At 41.6% G+C, this 19,182-nt stretch overlaps 1 protein-coding gene and 1 long non-coding RNA gene across 3 annotated transcripts in view; one reads left to right on the top strand and one right to left on the bottom strand.

Moving 5' to 3' along the window:
* Positions 1-2,378: 2,378 nt before the first annotated feature.
* MKX (mohawk homeobox) overlaps positions 2,379-19,182 on the bottom strand; it is a 62,866-nt gene continuing 46,062 nt past the window's right edge. For both annotated transcript variants that reach the window (XM_039913872.1, XM_029078134.2), the window contains exons 6-7: positions 3,406-3,439; positions 2,379-3,297 (exon numbers count right to left, since the gene is read on the bottom strand). In XM_039913872.1, coding sequence (XP_039769806.1) covers positions 3,123-3,297; positions 3,406-3,439 — 209 coding nt within the window. In that variant the 3' untranslated portion in view covers positions 2,379-3,122. The remainder of the gene's footprint in view (positions 3,298-3,405; positions 3,440-19,182) is intronic.
* LOC114816041 lies at positions 7,104-17,913 on the top strand. The gene is made up of 2 exons (XR_003763820.2): positions 7,104-7,260; positions 17,823-17,913. It is a non-coding gene; the product is annotated as an uncharacterized LOC114816041 (long non-coding RNA).

Genomic DNA, 19,182 nt, shown 5'->3' with positions numbered 1-19,182 from the left:
TCCCCTGTATGTTTCCTGGAAAATACCAGCTTTCTGTAAGCACTTAAGATCAGCAGGGATCAAGGGGACTTCAATGGTTCATCCTGCTGCCTTCAGGCCCCACCATCTCTGAGGAATGTCTAGGCTGTTTACACCTATCTCTGGTTGTTTGGAAAGACCTGGCTAGTGTTTATGAAGTGGTTTGTCTTTAGAAATATAGGGGCAAGCAGGAGGAAGTGATAGTGTTCTTGCCAAAACAGTCTTCTTTCTACCTTCTTCCTCTTCTTAGATGTACTTGTTATTTCAAAGTGGTTTTTAAACTCTTCTCTCATAAACTCTTTGACTACTCTAGCCCTCTTTTCCTTTTCCTCTAAACTCACTTCAGTTTCTGTGATTGCTTCCATGCCTGGGTAAATCCACCAAAACACGCAGGGGACAAGACACAAAAAGTCCAGAGGATTAAAAAAGAAAAGTACATTAGGAATCCAGGAATAGATTTGATTCAGAAACCGCCTTAGTCTATAAAGTTTGGGAACTGTGCTTGATTTGCTTACTCTCTTGAAGAAAGTGACTGGCATATGATGAAAGGCAAATTTCAGGTTTAATCTGGTACAGTTGTGCCTTTTCCTTTTTCCAAAAGTTTTTCCCTGAAACACTCTTGTTTGAACTCGGTCTGACACAGTCAATAAGAAAATAAAATACCTATAATCATTAAGGGCCTAGAAATTAAGATTTATTTCAAAATTGTTGTTATTTTGGCAGTTATTAATTTTATTAAAATTACATACGGTGAGATGAAGCACAGTAATCCTGTTTTCTCTAAAATATAAATTATGAATTCATTCTCAGCTGTCACCTCTACATTGTTGAAGAGCTTTTGAGGGGGGGGGAAAAAAGAACATTGCTGTTTTTGAAAAAGTTAAAACAGCAATTGGAAAAATAAATTAAAGGTAACTGCAGAAGGAAAATAGTGCCAAAAGATTGTTGGTTTCATTCTTTTCCTTTATTGTAATTGTAAAGTCTTCTTGATGTATTTACAGGGCATTCTCCATGCTTAAAGCCAAAAGAATAACTTTTCCACAATGGCTTATCTTTCAAGTTTACCCCAGAGAACAAATTCCCTGTTTCTAAACGGAATGACAAAGTATGAACGGCCTTTGATTTGAATAAAAACACCCAGGATACATCTAACTGAAAAGTTTGTCAAAACAGACACAATTTATTGTCACAAAATATTTAATACCAGAATAACTTATTATATAGTATGAACAAGAGTGAAGTATTTGTCTTGAGTTTTCAGTTCTGCACTCCCATTATGACAAATTTCTGTCATGTAAAGTATCAAAAGTTGTCATGGAATCCTAAATACTTAAGGCTGGAAATCAATAAAATACATACTCCATCTGCCCATACAGTCACGACATACATTTTTGCTTGGCACTTAATGACACCGCAAACAGCAATTTAGAAAACAAAGTAAAAAATATATACAAAATATTTTCATATCAAATCATCTCAATTATACACTAAATAACCTCCCCTGGCCCCCCCCCACCCCCCAACACACTATGTTACATTAAAAAAAGTCCTGCAAGTTAACACTACTGTTGATAGTTTCTGTGACCTCAATCAGTTTAATGCAACTTGGAGCAGACTATTCTAAAAGTATTTTGCAACATAAAAGAAAGTTTCACCATGTGGCTGCATTATTGGCTCACCAAAGAGAGAGTTTCCAGTAAAAAGTAACAAAATAGGTTACCAGCAGGGGAAAAACATCCCTTCCCAAACTAAGTCCAATCCCTTTCAGCTTTCTGTAGTTGGTTCCCTCTAAGTTATATTTGGTGTTTCTACGTTTATTTCAAGTGCTCCAAACTGAACAGAATATTATTGTTTGATTTGAGAAAAATAGTGTACCCAAAACCATTTTTTTTTGTAATTGATTATTCTCACTTCGATGGCAGTCAAGTGTAGGAAACTGGAACCTGTTATTTTTTAATGCAATGATTTTAGCTCCTAACCTTCTCTCTGAAGCCCTCCTTGTGCCCAAATGTGGAAGTATCAATGTTTGCACGTTCTCATATGCTCTTGAAGTTTAGGGATTAACTTCAATGTATATGATAGTTTCACTGAATTTTTTCTATTGAAAAATGCAGTATTGTCAATCAGTGTCCTCATTTGATATTGTCTTTAAAGTAACTTTTTTTTCTGGGTCGCAGTTGTACCAGTGATCCATTTTATCACAGAAAGACATTGAGCATCCTAGGTACAAAATAAGATGCCATCTATACATTTTGTTTCTGTACAAAAAGAGATCCTTTTGGGTTATTTATATAACTTCAATAAGTTTGTAGCAAAGCTTTAGAAGTATTTAAACTAAATTATAGAGGTGTGGCAGTGACTTTGGCAACACTTTCAACAAGAGCTTTATTGATCAAAATGGGTTATTTTAATTTTTTAAGTTAATTTGAAGGACATAATTTCTTAAATATACATGAGGAGTATTGCACTTTCAAAGAGTGAATTATTTTGGTAGTTTATAACATACTGCATATACACGGCAAGAAACATGCATAAACAACCTCTACATCCCTTGAAAACATACTGTACAAATTTAATACTGCAAGAATGTAAAAAAGAGGAGCAGTTCCTTTAAGGGGACCAGATTTTTCCATTTGTACCTGTAAAGCACACTTGCAAGGGCTTCTTGCCTATTCTGGCCGAAACCGCTGGGAACTGGCCAGGCCCAAACTGGAATAATACACCTAGACAAGCATTATGGCGTTGTCATTTTGAGGCATGAACTTGTTGTATTATGCCCACGTTTATAGCTTATTTTTGGAAAGCAAGGCACTTAACTGTAATAGCAATGCGAGACGTTTTATGCATAGTTTGAGTAACATAAAATAAGTTAATACTTTGATAAAACAGGTTTTTTTATAATTTTATATGTCATTTATAGAAGCAACTAAAACCATTCACTTCATAGAATTAGGAAAGTCTGAGGGGATTAAATCTCTTACGATTCACGATGTGAATGAAGGGGACCATTTTTCAATGTTGGCTCCAGATCTGGCTTTCGGAAATACGACGATGTGAGGAACATCCATTTGATCAAATGGTAACCCTGCTCTTAAAACTGCTGACTAGTGGCACTTTGACAGTCTTTTACTTCTGATATGTGTGAGGATTTCTGAATGATGCAGCTGGTAGTTCCCTGCAGTTTGTCTTTCCCCTGCGCGAGGTTTGTTAAGGCCATAGCTGCATTGATTCCTTCCAGTATGTTTCGTCTTTGCTCGTCCCCTTTCTGGTTTAGCTGCACTAGATTTAAGCAAAACAGAGAGAAGACACTGACATGTTACATTGCCCTGGCAAGAGCTTTCCCTGTAGAAGTTGATTACAGCTACCACGGAGAATCGTTTTCCTCACCTGTCACACTTGTTGGGTCCATTGTCCAGCATTTCTGAAAGCAAAGGAAAAGGCAGTTACTTTCAAAAGTGCCACACAGACGTCAAGAGTGAAAGATTAATGAAGGGATACGGCCAGAAGCAGTTGAGGCTCTTAAATGCCACAGTCTCTTGTGGGCAGCTACTCTGGGAAGGTGTGTGTCTCATCGTTTACAATTTGTACCCTGAAAGCTCAGATCCATCAGTCAGCTCCACTCCACGCCATGCACTCTTCTCTACCGCGTTTTGTCATGCCACTGAAATGATTTTTTGGATCTGTTCTACACCTAAGTTGGTCTTTCCTCGGGAGACTTCATCAGAAAGAGCTGGGTATCACAGATGGGGGCCGAGCTTGGTCAAGAGACCCAACCAAGTCTGTCTGGTTAGCTGAACCTTTTGATGATCCCTGAACTGGTCTCAGCCTCACTTACTGTGGATAATCACATTTCCACAACAACAGACCAGCTCCAGATTTCTGGCCTTTGAGCAAATCTCCTAACTCTCACCATTTCCTCAGCAACGTAAGCGTGGTGGTAGTTTTGATGACCAGTCCAGCATCCAGCAGGACACTGGGGTGCTAAGAGTGCATGCAGCAAGAATGAGCAATCAGGCCTTTCTCCCTCTGTTCTTGGCTTCAGCCAGGACCTTATTAGAGCGTTTGCACCAACCAAGTCCTGGGCCCCATAGCAGGAACATAGACCACGTGCTTACTCACCTGGGAGTTTTTCTGAAAGGAATCCAGTGGCTAAGGGTGAGGAGGGAGAGTGGAGCGCCAGCCTACACGACTGTCCCCCTTTGCTCGTACTGCCCCAGAGCCTTCCTGCTCCCTCCTTCCCCCACTTCATACCTAACTTTCTCCCGGAGACTCAGTTGAACTTGAGAATGCCACATACACCTAATAGTAGCAACGCAACTCGTGGCACCATTATCTAAAAATCTCAGAGCCTGTCAATACTTAAGCTTTCATAAACATCGCTTGTCTTACTGAGGAATTAATTGAGAAACAGAATTTTAGCCCAGGCTGCTTCTGCAGAATTGGAATTCTAAGACAGCAATTTGAGAAGACTTGATAATTTAGAGGTGAATATTATTTTGATTATTCCAGGTCTCATCGCTATCAAGCTGGTCCCACCAAATCCATCTTCCACAACCCATTAAATCTTAAACTCATAGGACCATGACACTGTCCACGAGCTTCAATCAGGAAAGAGCCCATCTAGCTAGGTAAGCTGGAATTTGCAGGGGGGAGTTGGGACAAAGCAAATGAAACCCATTATGCCTTGTTTACTTTGCCTGTTGCTAAGAATCTTGGTTGCCTAACGAGAGCATAAGGTTAGGGAGGAATTTTATCATGGAATGACTTGGCACAGCTAATAAGTCCCACGCAGCTGAATAACGTAGGGACATAAACAAACCTTATTGTGAAAAGCCAGCTGACTGATGTTCTGGTTCCCTAATGTAGCAGTCTCACATAGATAACACTACGGGCAACACTTCCTGCTTTCAGATTCTTTGTGTATCTGCTAGGTCTGTGATAATGGTAGGGGAATATGTAAGCATCGTCAAACACATATGGTATTTTGCCAGTCAGAATTCAGTCAGCAGGACACAAAGCTAAAGAGCTACCAATTCACTGGGATCAAGCATTAGAGGGCTTGTTTTCAAATCGGGCAACACAGTCTGCCCACAATCCAAGGTCTGAAACTGTAAATGGTTGTGTGGTGTCTGCTGTGTGTTGTTTTTACCAGAAAATAGGCCAGATAGGAGTACAGGCAGTTCTTGTGAAACTTAAACACAGCAGGGTGTTTTTTCTTCTTTAATGAATCTGAGTCCTAACTCTCTTCTAGGCACAGTAGATAGCTGAATTAGACACTTGGGGGCATCAGGTGTCTTCCAGCATGGGCTTTGGGATTCCCGCTCCAGCAATAATAGAAAAGCTTTCACAGGAAACATGTGTGCCCCTAATGTTCCTGGACCAATGTCCAATATAACCCAGGTCAACTTTCCCCACAGGCCTTATACCCTTTGGCATTTAGGAGCAGACTTTAGAGGTGACACTTTTGAGAAAAACAAAAACAAAAAAATCCAAAGAACATGGAATTATTCTTCTTGATTACAGTCTGCCCTCCAGGCTATCTGAAGGCTATCTAGCCACTGCAGAATAGAGCAGCCAGAATTTCTTGGCTACTGTGGTGGATTGGAAGTGACCTGCCCCCAGGTATGGCATGACCACATGCCTGAGGGAATAATAGTTTTGTTTAAAAAAAAAAGGGAGGAAGGGTGAAGAAGCAAAGAAAAACCTGTCCCTGGAACATAAGGCACTGAACCTATAGGAATATCCTAGTGAGTTCACACGCTGCTCCTTGGTGGGTCCAAGTGGGTCTCTGGAGTGCTAAACTAAAAATGAGAGGGGCAGGCTGGCCAATCTTGGCTCTTGCCTGGTCTCAAAGAGACATTGTGCCTCTAAGAGCCTCCTGTGGAGCAGCACTAGAACACCATTTCAGTCATGCTGGCAAACAGGAGGCCGTTTCCCTGGGATCCACCCTTCCATTCCATCCGAAGGGCTACCAGGGTTGGTCCAAGTCATCCAGCCATCAATCAATGACATTTATTGAGGACTTCCTCTGTTACAGAGCCCTCCTGCCAAGCACTTGGGAGAGTATAACGGAGTAAGTAGACATGATCATTGTCCTCAAGGAGCTTACAGGTGTTTGTCACCTAGCTGGACCATTGGCATCAGCCTCCAGTTTCTCCCCCATTCTGGTCCATACTTCATTTTGCTGCCTAGATCATTTTTCGAAAATGCACTTTTGCACATCTCCCTGTTCCTCAGAAATCTCCACTGGTTGCTCCTTTCTTCCCCACATAAAGCTAAAGATCAAGAGCTTCTGTCTTAAGGCAGTCAATCTTCTCTCTTCCTCCAGTGAATCAGCCCTCTTCTTCCACATCCCAGCTCGCACTTTTCCTTTCTGTCTAGCTAACTTACTCACTGTGCCTTGTTCTCATCTCTCCAGCTTGCTCACATCCTGCCCCAGCCTGGAACTCCCTCCCCCTTCAAATCTGACCAGGGCTTTCCCCATAAAGCCCTTCTGAAGTCACATCTACTCCAGAAGGCCTTCCCCAGTTGATTGCTAATCTCCCCTCTTAAATCTTCCCTTTTGACTCTTGAATACTTCTGCCTGAAGTCATAGTACATATCCTTTTACTTAAGCACTAATACTTGAGCTCTGCAAACAGTAAGCGCTCAATAAATACGATTGAATGAATGTATTTACCTTCTTTTCCTTATTCCTCCTATCTGTAATTTATTTTAGTACCTGTCTCCTTTGATACATGGTAAACTACTTGAGGGTGGCGAACATATCCACTAATTCTACTGTACTCTTCCAATTACTTTATAGTGCTGTCCACCCAGTAGGAGCTCAAAATACTACCGAGAAGAAGCGGGGGGGGGGGGGGGGAAGGGAGGAAAGGGAATGAACATAAAATGAGCAGCCGGCCTCTTCCACCTGGCTGCCCTTGCTCCCCTCAACTACATCGAGATCCAGAGGTAAAATGAGCTGAGCTGGGGCAGGGGAGAAGAGGAAGCAGGGAAAGGGACATTGGAGGTCCTTTGGGGAGCTCTCAAGACAAAGGCCCCATGGTGTAGAATTGTTCTGTTTAGACTAAGTAATTAGAACCCTGTCAGAATTCCAAAAGTGAGCCCCAGAGAAAGAAACATGTCATACTCATTGTTGACATTGAAAAAACGAAATAGAGAACCAGGTTCTGCTTTGCAACTTCACTCTCCCCCATGGGCCCCTGGCTAAATAGAAAATCCTGAATCAAAGGCTGTAAGGTAAAAACCACACAGACCTAACCCGTCACAGGGGCGGGAGTGTTGGCCAGATGGCTTCCCTGCCTGTGTCCAGTCCTGGTGACAGACTTGGAAAGGTTGGGGAGGGGCTGGAACTGCAGAGAGCCCTGGTTCAGCATAGCTCTTTCCTCTGCCTCTCACCTCCACCCACCTCCAGCCCCACCTTCAGTGGCTGCTGGCAGCTGCCAGAGACCATTTAAAAAGACATCAGGTGGTGGTGTTAAAAACTGCCCACATGTGTAGTCTCATCTGTCAGCCTAACTAGACAATCAGGACATGGACTCCTTTCCAACCGGAGCTAAATGCATCCTTGGCACTGTATGAAGTAATGATAGTTTTTCAAACTCTTTTTCCTCAGGAGCATTTAGGTTAGTAAGGAGTCCACAAACATTTTTCAAAATTTGATATGTAATACCAAGGAAGCTGTCCAAATTGCAGTCTGGGAAATGTTAAAACTTCTTTTTACATCTTCCCTGACCTTTTAACAAGACACAGTGCTGTTGCAGTCACTGTCCTTACCCGCTGCATTTCGGTGCTAAGTGGCTGTTTTGCAGCTGGGTCCTTGCAGTGCTGAACCAGTAAGTTTTGGAGTTATTCACTCTGTGGCATTCCAGGTACTTGGGAATCTTGGGTGTGAGTGAGAGAAATTTACTGTGTGTAAAGCTCTACCAAAGAGAAAAATGAATGCTTTTAGTGGTCTGGTAGGGAGGTGTGGACTGCCTCCCTGATCCACTGACCAGAAATGAAGCAGTCCACTTGGATGAATTTATTTACTTATTTATGGCATTTAAGTGCCTAGAATGGGCAAAGCTCCACACTAAACTCTGGGATTGCTAGAGTATAAGCCGATTGGACACCATATCCATCCCACAAGGGGCTCATGGTCTAACATTTGGGGGTTCCTACATGTGGCATGGGAATACATACAGGTTTGAGGAGTCGGGAACTTTGGGGTGTTTATGTTAGTGGGGACCTTTCTCAAGAAGCAAAAAAGGCTGAAGTTATTTGACTACTTTTGTATCTATGCTTGAAAAGGGCATGTCCCATTAGTCCACAGACTCAAGGACAAGGACCTTGTCATTACTTCTCTTGTATGTTCTTCTGTGCCTAGAACAGTGCTGTGCGTGAAGGTATTAAGTAAATGCTGCTGAACCAAAAACGCTTTATTTCTCAAAGAGTAACCAATCATAGCTCAGTGGAAAGAGCCTGGGATTGGGAGTCAGAGGTCATGGGTTTGAGTCCCGGATCTCCCACTTGGCAGCTGTGCGACTGTGGGCAAGTCACTTAACTTCTCTGGGCCTCCGTTACCTCATCTGTAAAATGGGGATTAAGACTGTGCGCCTCACATGGGACAACCTGATTACCCTGTATCTACCCCAGCACTTAGAAGAGTGTTCTGCACATAGTAAGTGCTTAACAAATACCAACATTATTATTATGACCTTGACCCCGTGGCCAAAGCTTGTTCTCCTTCCTGCCCCATACCTGGGCACGTTCCTGTGTCCCAGCTACACTGTAACTGCAAGCCCTTCTTCTTCTCAGCCAGATAGGTTGGGATGGGCTTTTCCCAGATATACAAAACTGAGAATATTTCTGTTCCCTAAGAACTGGAGCCTGTTTGCAGGAAACCTGTGGGCCACAGAAAGGAGGTATGCCAGGGTGGGCTGGGGGCAGGGTGAAAGCAAAAGGAAAGCTGATTTTGCAATCCTGACCATGGATCAGTTCTCCAGGCTACTGGCCTTTCCTCAGTAGATGAGGGCTTGAGGCTGAAGCTCTTCAGGAATTCTCAAGCGTGGCATGTATTCTTGTAGATGGGATTGTTGCTCTCCTGTTATCTCACTGAGTGAAGGAACCAGAGGTGAAACCTGGGGCTTGGAAATGCTTCTCTGGTTTAATCAAAGCACTTCCTATAGGAGTGAGCATCTTTCTCTTACACTCCCCTGGTTTTTCTGACATAGACATTAATATACATAATTTAAAGCAGTTATTCCACTCCAACTCTGTGGAAGGTAAGTTTAGGAAATGGGAATTAATTTAGCTTTCAAAAAAACACTTGATTCAATTCTGTAGTGTGCGTCTGGAGAATACTAAGTGGTGACACTTTTACCTCATCCTTAACAATAATTTCAAGTGTTTTTCCATTGTTTTTGATCAGTCTTTCCTAAAATGAGCCCAGGGAGTAAGTTGGAAACATTCTAATTTAGCAGATTAGGAAACATATGCAGTTAGCCTAGGATTCAGATTAGCCTCATGTCCTCAGTCTGTTGCTTAGCACACTGAGCCACTCCACCTCTAGAGCAAAATGAAGATTACAGAGGGTGTCCATGAGTGTCCCTACTGGTAGATAAATTGCTGAAATAAAAAGTGATTCAATGCCAAGCTGTTAAACAGTATTGGTGCTTCTTGACAATACTTCATCAAAATAGGGCATCATTCAGTATTGATTAATATGATATGAAATTCACAATAATCATTCATTCAATCGTATTTATTGAATGCTTACTGTGTGCAGAGCACTGTACTAAGCGCTTGGGAGAGCACAATACAACAATAGACAGTCACTGCGCACAATGAGCTTACAGTCTAGAGAGGGGGAGATAGACATTAATATAAAATACAGACATGTACATAAGTGTTGTGGGGCTGGGGGGTGGGGCAGGGGAAACAAAGGGAGCAAATCCGGGTGATGAAGAAGGGAGTGGAGGAAAGGGGATATTTATTGAGTGCTTACTATGTGCAGAGCATACTGTCCTAAGGGCTTGGGAGAGTACAGTACAATACTAGAGAATACTAGAGAAGCAGCGTGGCTCAGTGGAAAGAACACGGGCTTTGGAGTCAGAGGTCATGAGTTCGAATCCCAGCTCTGCCAGTTGTCAGCTGTGTGACTGTGGGCAAGTCACTTCACTTCTCTGTGCCTCAGTTACCTCATCTGTAAAATGGGGATTAAGACTGTGAGCCCTGCGTGGGACAACCTGATTCCCCTGTGTCTGCCCCAGCGCTTAGAACAGTGCTCTGCACATAGTAAGTGCTTAACAAATACCAACATTAACATTACTAGGGGCTTACACTTACCACCTACAGAAATGGATTGTAACTGAGATATTTTGAGGGAGGATATTCTTGTTGAAAGTACATGAACTAGCCAAATTACAGTACAAGAATGAATAGAAAGACAAATAAAAGTGCTTCAAGAATCCTATTTTATAAGAAATAGTATTTATTAAAAACTCATTGTGTGAAGAGCACTCTGTATTTAGCACTGGGAGAGAATACCCAGGTGGAAATTAGACAGTCCCTATCCCCTGTGTGTGGGGGTTGGGGAAGCTCGCAATCTTTTACTGTTCTCAGACAGGCCCTGGGAAGTAGGGGAAGAACAAGTATAGTCTCTGTACACTTCTACATTATATTTACATGCAGAATATATTTAAATCAGGCTCTTGGAGAACAATTTCATAGAAATTTAGATACAAAGGGCCGGAATTGCTCATATGTTTCAAATATATTTAGAAGTAATGTGCAGCTGCTTTGTTAATAGCATACAGTCCATAACTAAACAAAGTATCTAAAATGAGAGGCCCTTTCTGCCTCCATATTTTATTTATTAAGAGGAACTTGTTGATCCAGAGGAAAATATTGCCCTTTATACAGAGAGCAATACTCAGCTGCCCTTTGTCCCTCCCTCCTTTTTCCACACCTTTTGTTCAATTTGGGGACACATAAATAGCGTGTTCACAATAAGTAGCATATGTGGACCAGCTTTTAAAAACATAAACAAAAGAAGGAAAGAAAGAACAAGTCAGAAGAACATTGTATAGAAAGGCAAAGGAAGCAGTGAGAAAAATGAAGTTTACACTAGCAACATGAGCCAGCTTCTCTCCTTAGATACTTATCCATCCCTCTGGGCCTCAGAGGTGGTATAGATTTCACATTATAGGGGGTGGTTTTGAAATGAGGTCTTTTCCATTTTAAACACCCTGAATGCTATTCTCTGGGGGAAGTGGGGGAGTTTGGATTGAGAGGAGACTGCAGTGGTGCTCGTTGCAAAAAATGTGAAGCTTGTGAATGGAGGGAAAAGGGACGATATTTGTTTGGCAGAGTCTGATGTGAATCCAGAGTCCTCTTCCAGCCCGGTTAGCACCCGGCCATTCTGCCCTATATTTGGTATTTCCTTGGGGGCATTCCAAGAATATGCCAGAACACAGAGGATGACCAAGTTCCTTTCTGAGCTGGAAACCAGGGGAGTGAAAACACTACAGTCAGTTCAGCAAGCCATTCCCACTGAGGACACACTAAGGATAACAGGCAGCCTGATTTCTTGGATGGTAAACAGCTGGCCCCTGAATCACCAGTTGCCTTCAGTAGAATTTATGCTGATCCATAAAAGGCTACCTGGAAGAAGTGAGTTTTAAGAAGGGCTTTTGTCAGGTAGGTCAAGGATAAGGGTGTCACGGAAGATGGAAAAAGCATGAAAAAAGACGAGGGAACAAAGGTCCAAACTAAAAGGGGTGAATATGGTAGAACCACCCTGAATAATAATAAGTATTATTAATTATTATTTTGGTCCTTGAGTGCTTATTACGTGCCCAGCACTGTTCTAAGCACTGGGGCAGATGCAAGTAAATCAGGTTGGAGATAGTCCCTTTCCCACATGGTACTCACACTCTCAATCTCTATTATACAGATAAGGGAACTGAGGCCCAGAGAAGTTAAGTGGCTTGCTCAAGGTCACACAGCAGATGGGTGGTAGAGTTGGGATTAGAACCTAGGTCCTGCTGGCTCCCAGGCCCGTGCTCTATTCAGTATGCCACACTGCCTCTCTAACTCATTCCTGAAGTTCTATATAGAAAGTTTCAAAGGGGGGATATTATGAAGGGAGCTGAAGGGGTTAACTAGAAATGGAGAATGGCAGTTAGTGGAGTAGTAGTAAGGGTATTTACTAGGTGCTTAGAGTATGCAGAGAGCACACTGTACTAAGTGCTGGAAAAGAGTGCACAGGTAAGAATTAGACGAAGTCCTTTCCCTCAAGGGTCTCAAAGGCTATGAGAAGATCAGTAGTGACAATTGGCACCAGATGGAGGAGGTGAAGAAGCCAGGCCTAAAGTGCTCCCCTGAGCAGCCATAGAAAAAAACTCCTGAGAAGACTGTGTGGCTTCAGACCAATTTAGAATGAATTTCTAAGCCATCCTGAGTGACCATGCCAACCTCAGTGGCTTTTTAGGGACAGGGAAAGCAACACCATCTGAAGTAGTGCGACTATAGGGATGACATGAATTCACCTCAAAAGTCTGGCCGACTCCAGGGATACTGGCAATCGGGGCACTGTAAGAAAGGTGGGTTTACTTCCGTCCTAATCCATTCACCAACCATCTTATCTCCCTGCAGTTACAATTAACTTAACTTAATTTAACTTAGTTAAATTAACTGAGGTTGATTTCAAGGCCTTACCTTGAAACCCAGTAAATAGCAAGTATCTTAAAAATTCAGGATTCTTTTGTGTGGTGAGTTTCTGAGGTCAGAGCCGTAGGGGCCAAAATGTTGTGTCTGACATGTGAGTGGGGGTGGCCCTCAGAAGAGCAAGATATTTCTGGCTTCATATTTACAGAATTTAGAAAAGGCAGATTAAATTGTCTCGTGGCCAAAACAAGTGAAGCTTTTTGCTTGTGATGGCAGCATGCATGAGAATAGGGATCTCCCAACCAGTAAGCAGAATAAGCCTCTGTGAAACTCACTTAGAGAGACCTCACTTACAGAGACTTAGTGTGTTTGGGGCACAGGGGTGTAAGTAAAACAGTGGGAACAAAAAAAAAACATGCCTACCGTTGCCACGTCATCACATGTTTTGCCGGACATGCAGCGTAACCTGATGATGTCACGACCTGGGCCAGAGGCTGGGTGTTCCAGCCCCTCCCTGGGAGGGGACAGAAACTCCCAGGAAGAGGGCCCTATCCCTCTCCATCCCCCCAACCCGGTGAGAACGGGGGCCTAGAGTTCTAGGCTGGGCCAAATCCTTCTGCCTGTAAAATGACAATGAGGACAAGGGGTGAAGCACTGCGCTACTGGTGGACATACCAGTAATTTGGAGTTGGTTCCAAGATGCCATCATGACTGATATTTTTCTATATATTCTATACATTATTTCAATTTTTCTATATCCGTAACCCATTAATTCCCATTGAATCAGTGGTCTTTAATAGCACAAACAGGCCACAACACGAGGTTCTTTCTGAATAGTACCCCTGTACCTTTTGGGTATTATTTATTGTAAATATTTAATCGCTGCACTGAACCATTCCAGTGCCTGGTAATTTTTTTCAGAGAAACATGAATGGAATATTTCTGGATAGGATTATTAAGTTGTACATTGCAATAAAAATACAGATCTGGGCATCAGAGGAATTGGGTTCTAATCCCAGCTCTGCCTTTTGTATGCTGTGTGACTTTGGGCAAGTCGCTTAAATTCTCTGTGCCTCAGTTACTTCATCTATAAAATGGGGATTAAGACTGTGAGCCCTATGTAGGACAGGGTGTGTTCAACCTGATTACTTTGTTTCTACCCCAGGACTTAATACAGTACCTGGCACATATTAAACACTTAAGAAATACCATAAAAAATAATAGCAAACAGCCTGAGAAAAGATAAGCTTCTTCCATGTTGGCAGTGATTTTGTGGAAAAAACTCTTAGTTTTGTTAGGCCAATAACAGGGCAAAGGGTAGCCACAGCCACTCTTTACCAGAACTGCAATACAACTGCACTTCTGTTAAACAGTGGACTTTACTATGAAGCAAGATGGTTAGACCTGTGTTCATTTCTGAGGTCTAATATTCACCACATGTTTTCCCAGGCCTCTGTGGCTATCCTCTTTCACGGAGGAGAAAACCGAGGCCACTAGAGTGGGTGTTTTGGGCAAGTCATATCAACCTGGTTAACTAAGTCAGTGGCCGTTTGAAGTGGACCTCGCAACTCTCATGTTTCTGGGTGGCTGTCTCACCTTCTGGAACCATACGATTTCCAAACCATGACATGTTCAATAATAATGGTGCTAATGGGGATGCTGTCTTTAATATTAACAGGATAAACTGAATGGAAAAGACATGCCAGACTTACTGACTACCAAATGCTTGCAAAATTGCAGCTAGAGAGTGTTAACTTTCACTAAAGTGTTTCCTTGCAAGCAGAAAGTTAGTGGTACTTAAAGAAAAAGTAGTTGCTAAGCTGAACTGCAAAACAGAAAATAGATTTTTGGATGAACTTATAGTTACCAAGTACTGCTTCAGAATCTTTTGCCATAGTGCTTTACAAATATCATTTAAAATTGGAAGTTTACATTGTGTAAAATACCAACCTTGCAAAATGAATGTTAACATTTTAGTATTTGTCACTCTTATGAGTACATATCAAGAATCTCCTCCACCGCCTACATCCAAAAGGAAAAAAAATGAAGTAATTTACATAAGTGCCCAGAAAATATCACTGTGGCTTATCAGCCTGAGGCACTGGGAAATTGAAATTTTAGGCAAATCATTCTTTTTTTATATATATTATACCTCAACTATGTCATCATTTGACTTCAAACATGTAGTAGGAATTTTGTTAGCCAGAAATTGGCATTTAAAAACACTTATACTGGGGCCCAACCTACTCAAGAAAAAAGGGGCTATATATTTTTTAAGGTGAAAAGAAACCCAAGAATTAATAGAAATTGTAAAAAGGAACTAAGTAACTATTTTATTTCTCTCTGGAAATTTCACAAAGCAGCCAAATGTTTTTATAGCATGCATTTTCCTTCAGAGTTACTTATCTAATCTATTTTTTTTTTAACCCAGTACCGTTTTGACTTGTTGAACTATCACAAACTGCAGTCACATTTCCTTTTACATTAGTTGCTTACCAAAAGCAGTGAAAACTCAATTTGGTTTGTTACTCTCCTAGTAGATTCAGGGTATATGTACCCCTCTGGAAAACCGAAATCTTTTAGAAAGGATGCTGTTTGTTGTGTGCGTGCATATGATTCATTTGTCTTGCATCAAAAAATTAGAACATAACAAGCTTCCAATCAACACTTGTTAATTTGAAACAAAAAGAATTCTCTCTTTCATTGAAAACAGATTGCTGCTCTTCCACTGCATTCTCCGAGGTCATATGCTGTTGGCAAAGACCCCCCCCCCCCCCAAAAAAAAACAACCCAAAAACCCCTTGTAGTCCAACTTGCTTATGTTCAGCTGTGTTTACTTAGACTTAACTTGACAAAGTCTGACTCTGATTATACATAGCAGTCATCTGCCCACAGATAAATAGATATTACACAAACCTTTGGAGGGAATGACATTTGGCTACCATAATTTTTGGAATAATTTACTATGCACCCTCAACTTAAAACACCAAAATGATTCATAATATGTTTTTGGAATATAAAAGTAAATATTTCCATTTAACAAAGAGAGTGGTCTCTATGGCCTTTCTGACTTTTAGATGGCTTACTCATAAAGAATAACACTGGGTTAGGTGGTGTAGTACACATCTGTACTAAACAGCTGTCAACAAAAATTTTAGTCTTTTCAATCTTCTAAAGTTTCAAAGAGTTCCTTGTAAGCCAAATGTCACTTCAAAATGGACTTGCAGAGAATTTTAGCAGCCAGTCTCCAGAACTGAGCACACCTAAGATGGGAACTGACTCAATTATTTCTACAGTCGGCATCTCTGGGTAATGTTTTTAAATGGGATAGTTGTATTTAACCTTAGCATCTGAAAAACAAGGGTAAAAAACTCTGTTCGTGGAGTTCCACAAACCGAGTGTGCAGAGTGGAGGCTTGTGCATGAGTGATGGTGATCGTCTGTGGCCCATGTTTAACATTTTGGGCTTTTTCCATATAGGAAAATGTACACTTTGTGCTCACTCTGCTGGGCTGGAATTAGAAGCAAATTTGCTGTGGAAATATTCTTTTTCATTAATCTCTAGGTTGCCCATATTCTTTGTACAAATTCAAATGTAAAACGTTTTTTTCAAGGAAACTATGAGCTTGCTTTGCTCTCTCTGCAGTAGTTCTTGAATCACTTCTTTAGGTTGGGGGAGTGGTTTGTCATGAGAGCCAGTTGGGTTTCTCTGGTTGTGTTTCTGAGTTACTTTAATTATTTTTGAGTGATTCATTTAATACTTTTTACTTTAAATTTTACTTAGTTCCCTTAGATACATGGTGACAGAGACCTTGAAAAATGGGTTAAAATAAAACATTCAGATGCCACGGAGCAACTGTCTAAATACCTGAAGCCCTGATCATTTCTTAGAAATAGTTTTAAAAATCATATTCTTTAAATTCTGTTTCATGCATCAGAATGCATCTTTCTGGCAATTCACACTCTAGTTTACTCTCGATGTGCTCTGACTCCACAACTGAACATGGTTTTGAAATGGAATGTGTTTTTTAATGTGGTGGCTATAAAGGTCAGTAGGCAGATACATACAATGTGGAAGATGGGTGTTTCCTCTAAATATAGGTCTCGATGCCCGACTCCATTTATAGTCATTCAAGAGAATGCAGATTCCTCGGAATCAAAGTAAAATCCAAGAAACTGGGTACAGGAAAATGACGAGATACCAAAGATTCATCAGCGGAGTTTCCCGGAATACAGTTAGAGAAAGGTGCTCAGGGGACCCCTGCATCATATACCCCTCAGCAGCCGAACCACGTGACAGGGCCCGAGGCACTTCCGAACAACTGATACAGCTGCCTACCAACCAGAGGAACATTACTGCTAGAAAAATAACCTAATAATAATAATACTTGTGGCATTTGCTAAGCGCTTTCTCAACACTGGGGTAGATACAAGATAATCAGGCCCCATATGGGGTTCACAGTCTCAGTAGGAGGGAGAAGAGGTATTGAATCCCCATTTTACAGATGAGGAAACTGAGGCACAAAGAAGGTAAGTGACTTGCCCAAGGTCACACAGCAGAAAAGTGGTGGAGCTGCAGTTAGAACCCAGGGCCTCTGACTTCCAAGCCCGTGCTCTTTCCACTAAGCCACGTTGCTTCTCGATACCAGACTCCAACAGGAAGGAAGGAGCTGTACAATGTGGCAAGGAATGAACAGGGCCCAGCCTGCAACAGATTAGGTTTTCCAGTTAGCTGCTTTTGCATTTCCTTAGAAATGTATATAAAAGTACTAAAAGTTGTATCATTTGCTAAAGTGGCTTCTAACGGGAATATTATCAGAGCAGACTGAGCCCTCCAATCTGCCTGAGGAGAACCTGGTAATTAAGAATTTTGAAGGACAACAAACCCACAAGTATTTTATACGTAGCCTCCAACTAGGACGATGGAAGGAATGCTCTACTGGTGGCTAGTAGATTATTCCAGGAAATGTGGATCTGGATTGGTGGAGAGGAAAGCAATGAAAAGCGAGAAACCCTTAGGAAGCCGAAGTAGACAGTTTCTATGTTTGAATCAAATTCATACAGGACCTTTTTAAAGGAAACAAGCGTACAATTTCAAAACAAAGGATTCTTATGATTTCCTGTAATTCCTGGTTTTGCTTTTTGTCCCAGGACTGAAGCGGCATGAGAAAAACACTTCTGAGCACCCACTCTAGCATGTCAGGAAACTACAAAGATGTATAAATATTCTTAATGAGTTTTAGCAGCCTTTCAAGGTTTGGACTACACTTCAGGTAATGGTTCATTCAGTACTCTTTTGTTTCCACACCAATTCATCAGGCCCTCGAAACCCTTGGATGCTATGTAGATTTGTGCCGACATGTTTGAATGGAATTATGGGCAGTTTCAAAGCCGTGCAGGAAAATCCAATTTTAATACAGCTGAAAGTTCTCTGGAAGGAAGGAATGGATGATGTCTTTAAATTCTCTACGCCTCAGTTCCCTCATCTGTAAAATGGGGATGAGGTTTGGGAGCCCCAAGTGGGACATGGATTGTGTCCTCCCCGATAAGGTGGTTTTCACCCCACTGCTTAGTACAGTGCCAGCATATAGTAAGTGCTTAACAAATACTGGTTCTATTCTATTCATTCAATCGTATTTACTGAGTGCTTACTGTGTGCAGACCACTGTACTAAGCACATGGAATGTACAATTCAAATAATAGTTATGGTATTTGTTAAGCGCTTAATATGTGCCAGGCACTGTTCTAAGCGCTGGTGTAGATACAGGGTAATCAGATTGTCCCATGTGGAGCTCACATTTTTTAATCCCCATTTTTGCAGTTGAGGTAACTGAGACATAGAGAAGTTAAGTGACTTGCCCAAGGTCACACAGTAGACAAGTGGAGGAGCTGGTGAAGAGATCCATCTCAGCTAATTATCTGCATTTCCACCTTGTCTCTCTTCTCCTCCTGGGCTTCTGCCCTCTCCAACATTTCCTTCCTACCAGAAATCCCCTTCCTTTGGCATCAGGTTACAGGAGCATTCTGTGGTATTTTGAGTTTGTAAAACCAACTTGTTAATGTTTTGGATTTTGAAAAACTTGAAATACCTCCATAGTCCAACCTTTACCCGTCCCCAACACCCCCCCATTTAAGCCACTTGCATTTTTCCAAGGAAATTTAGTTTGGGGAACATGTTTTTCTAACTAAATGGAAGCTTATACCCTACAAACAAAAATGATTCCCTGTGAAAGAGAGAACAGTGCCCCTTAGCTATGGATTACCAGGGGAATGCAAAATGAAAATTATATTCCAAGATCCGTGCCCACTCCTACAAGTCCAGGCCAACCCACTGCAAATTGTGTTCCCACAAAAAGGGGAAGGCAGAAGGTGAAGCAAAGGAAAACAGTCTCATTACCCTTTCATGGTGACCTTTTTCTCCTTCGAGGGGTGAAAAAAAAATCCTCCAATAAATCAAAAGTATTTTCTGAGTGCTTACCGAGTGCAGTGCAAAGTACTAAACACCTGGGAG

Source organism: Ornithorhynchus anatinus, chromosome 13 (genome assembly GCF_004115215.2).
Source record: "Ornithorhynchus anatinus isolate Pmale09 chromosome 13, mOrnAna1.pri.v4, whole genome shotgun sequence".
In the NCBI taxonomy this organism is placed as follows: Eukaryota; Metazoa; Chordata; class Mammalia; order Monotremata; family Ornithorhynchidae; genus Ornithorhynchus; species Ornithorhynchus anatinus.
This window is presented reverse-complemented; position numbering and strand designations above follow the sequence as displayed.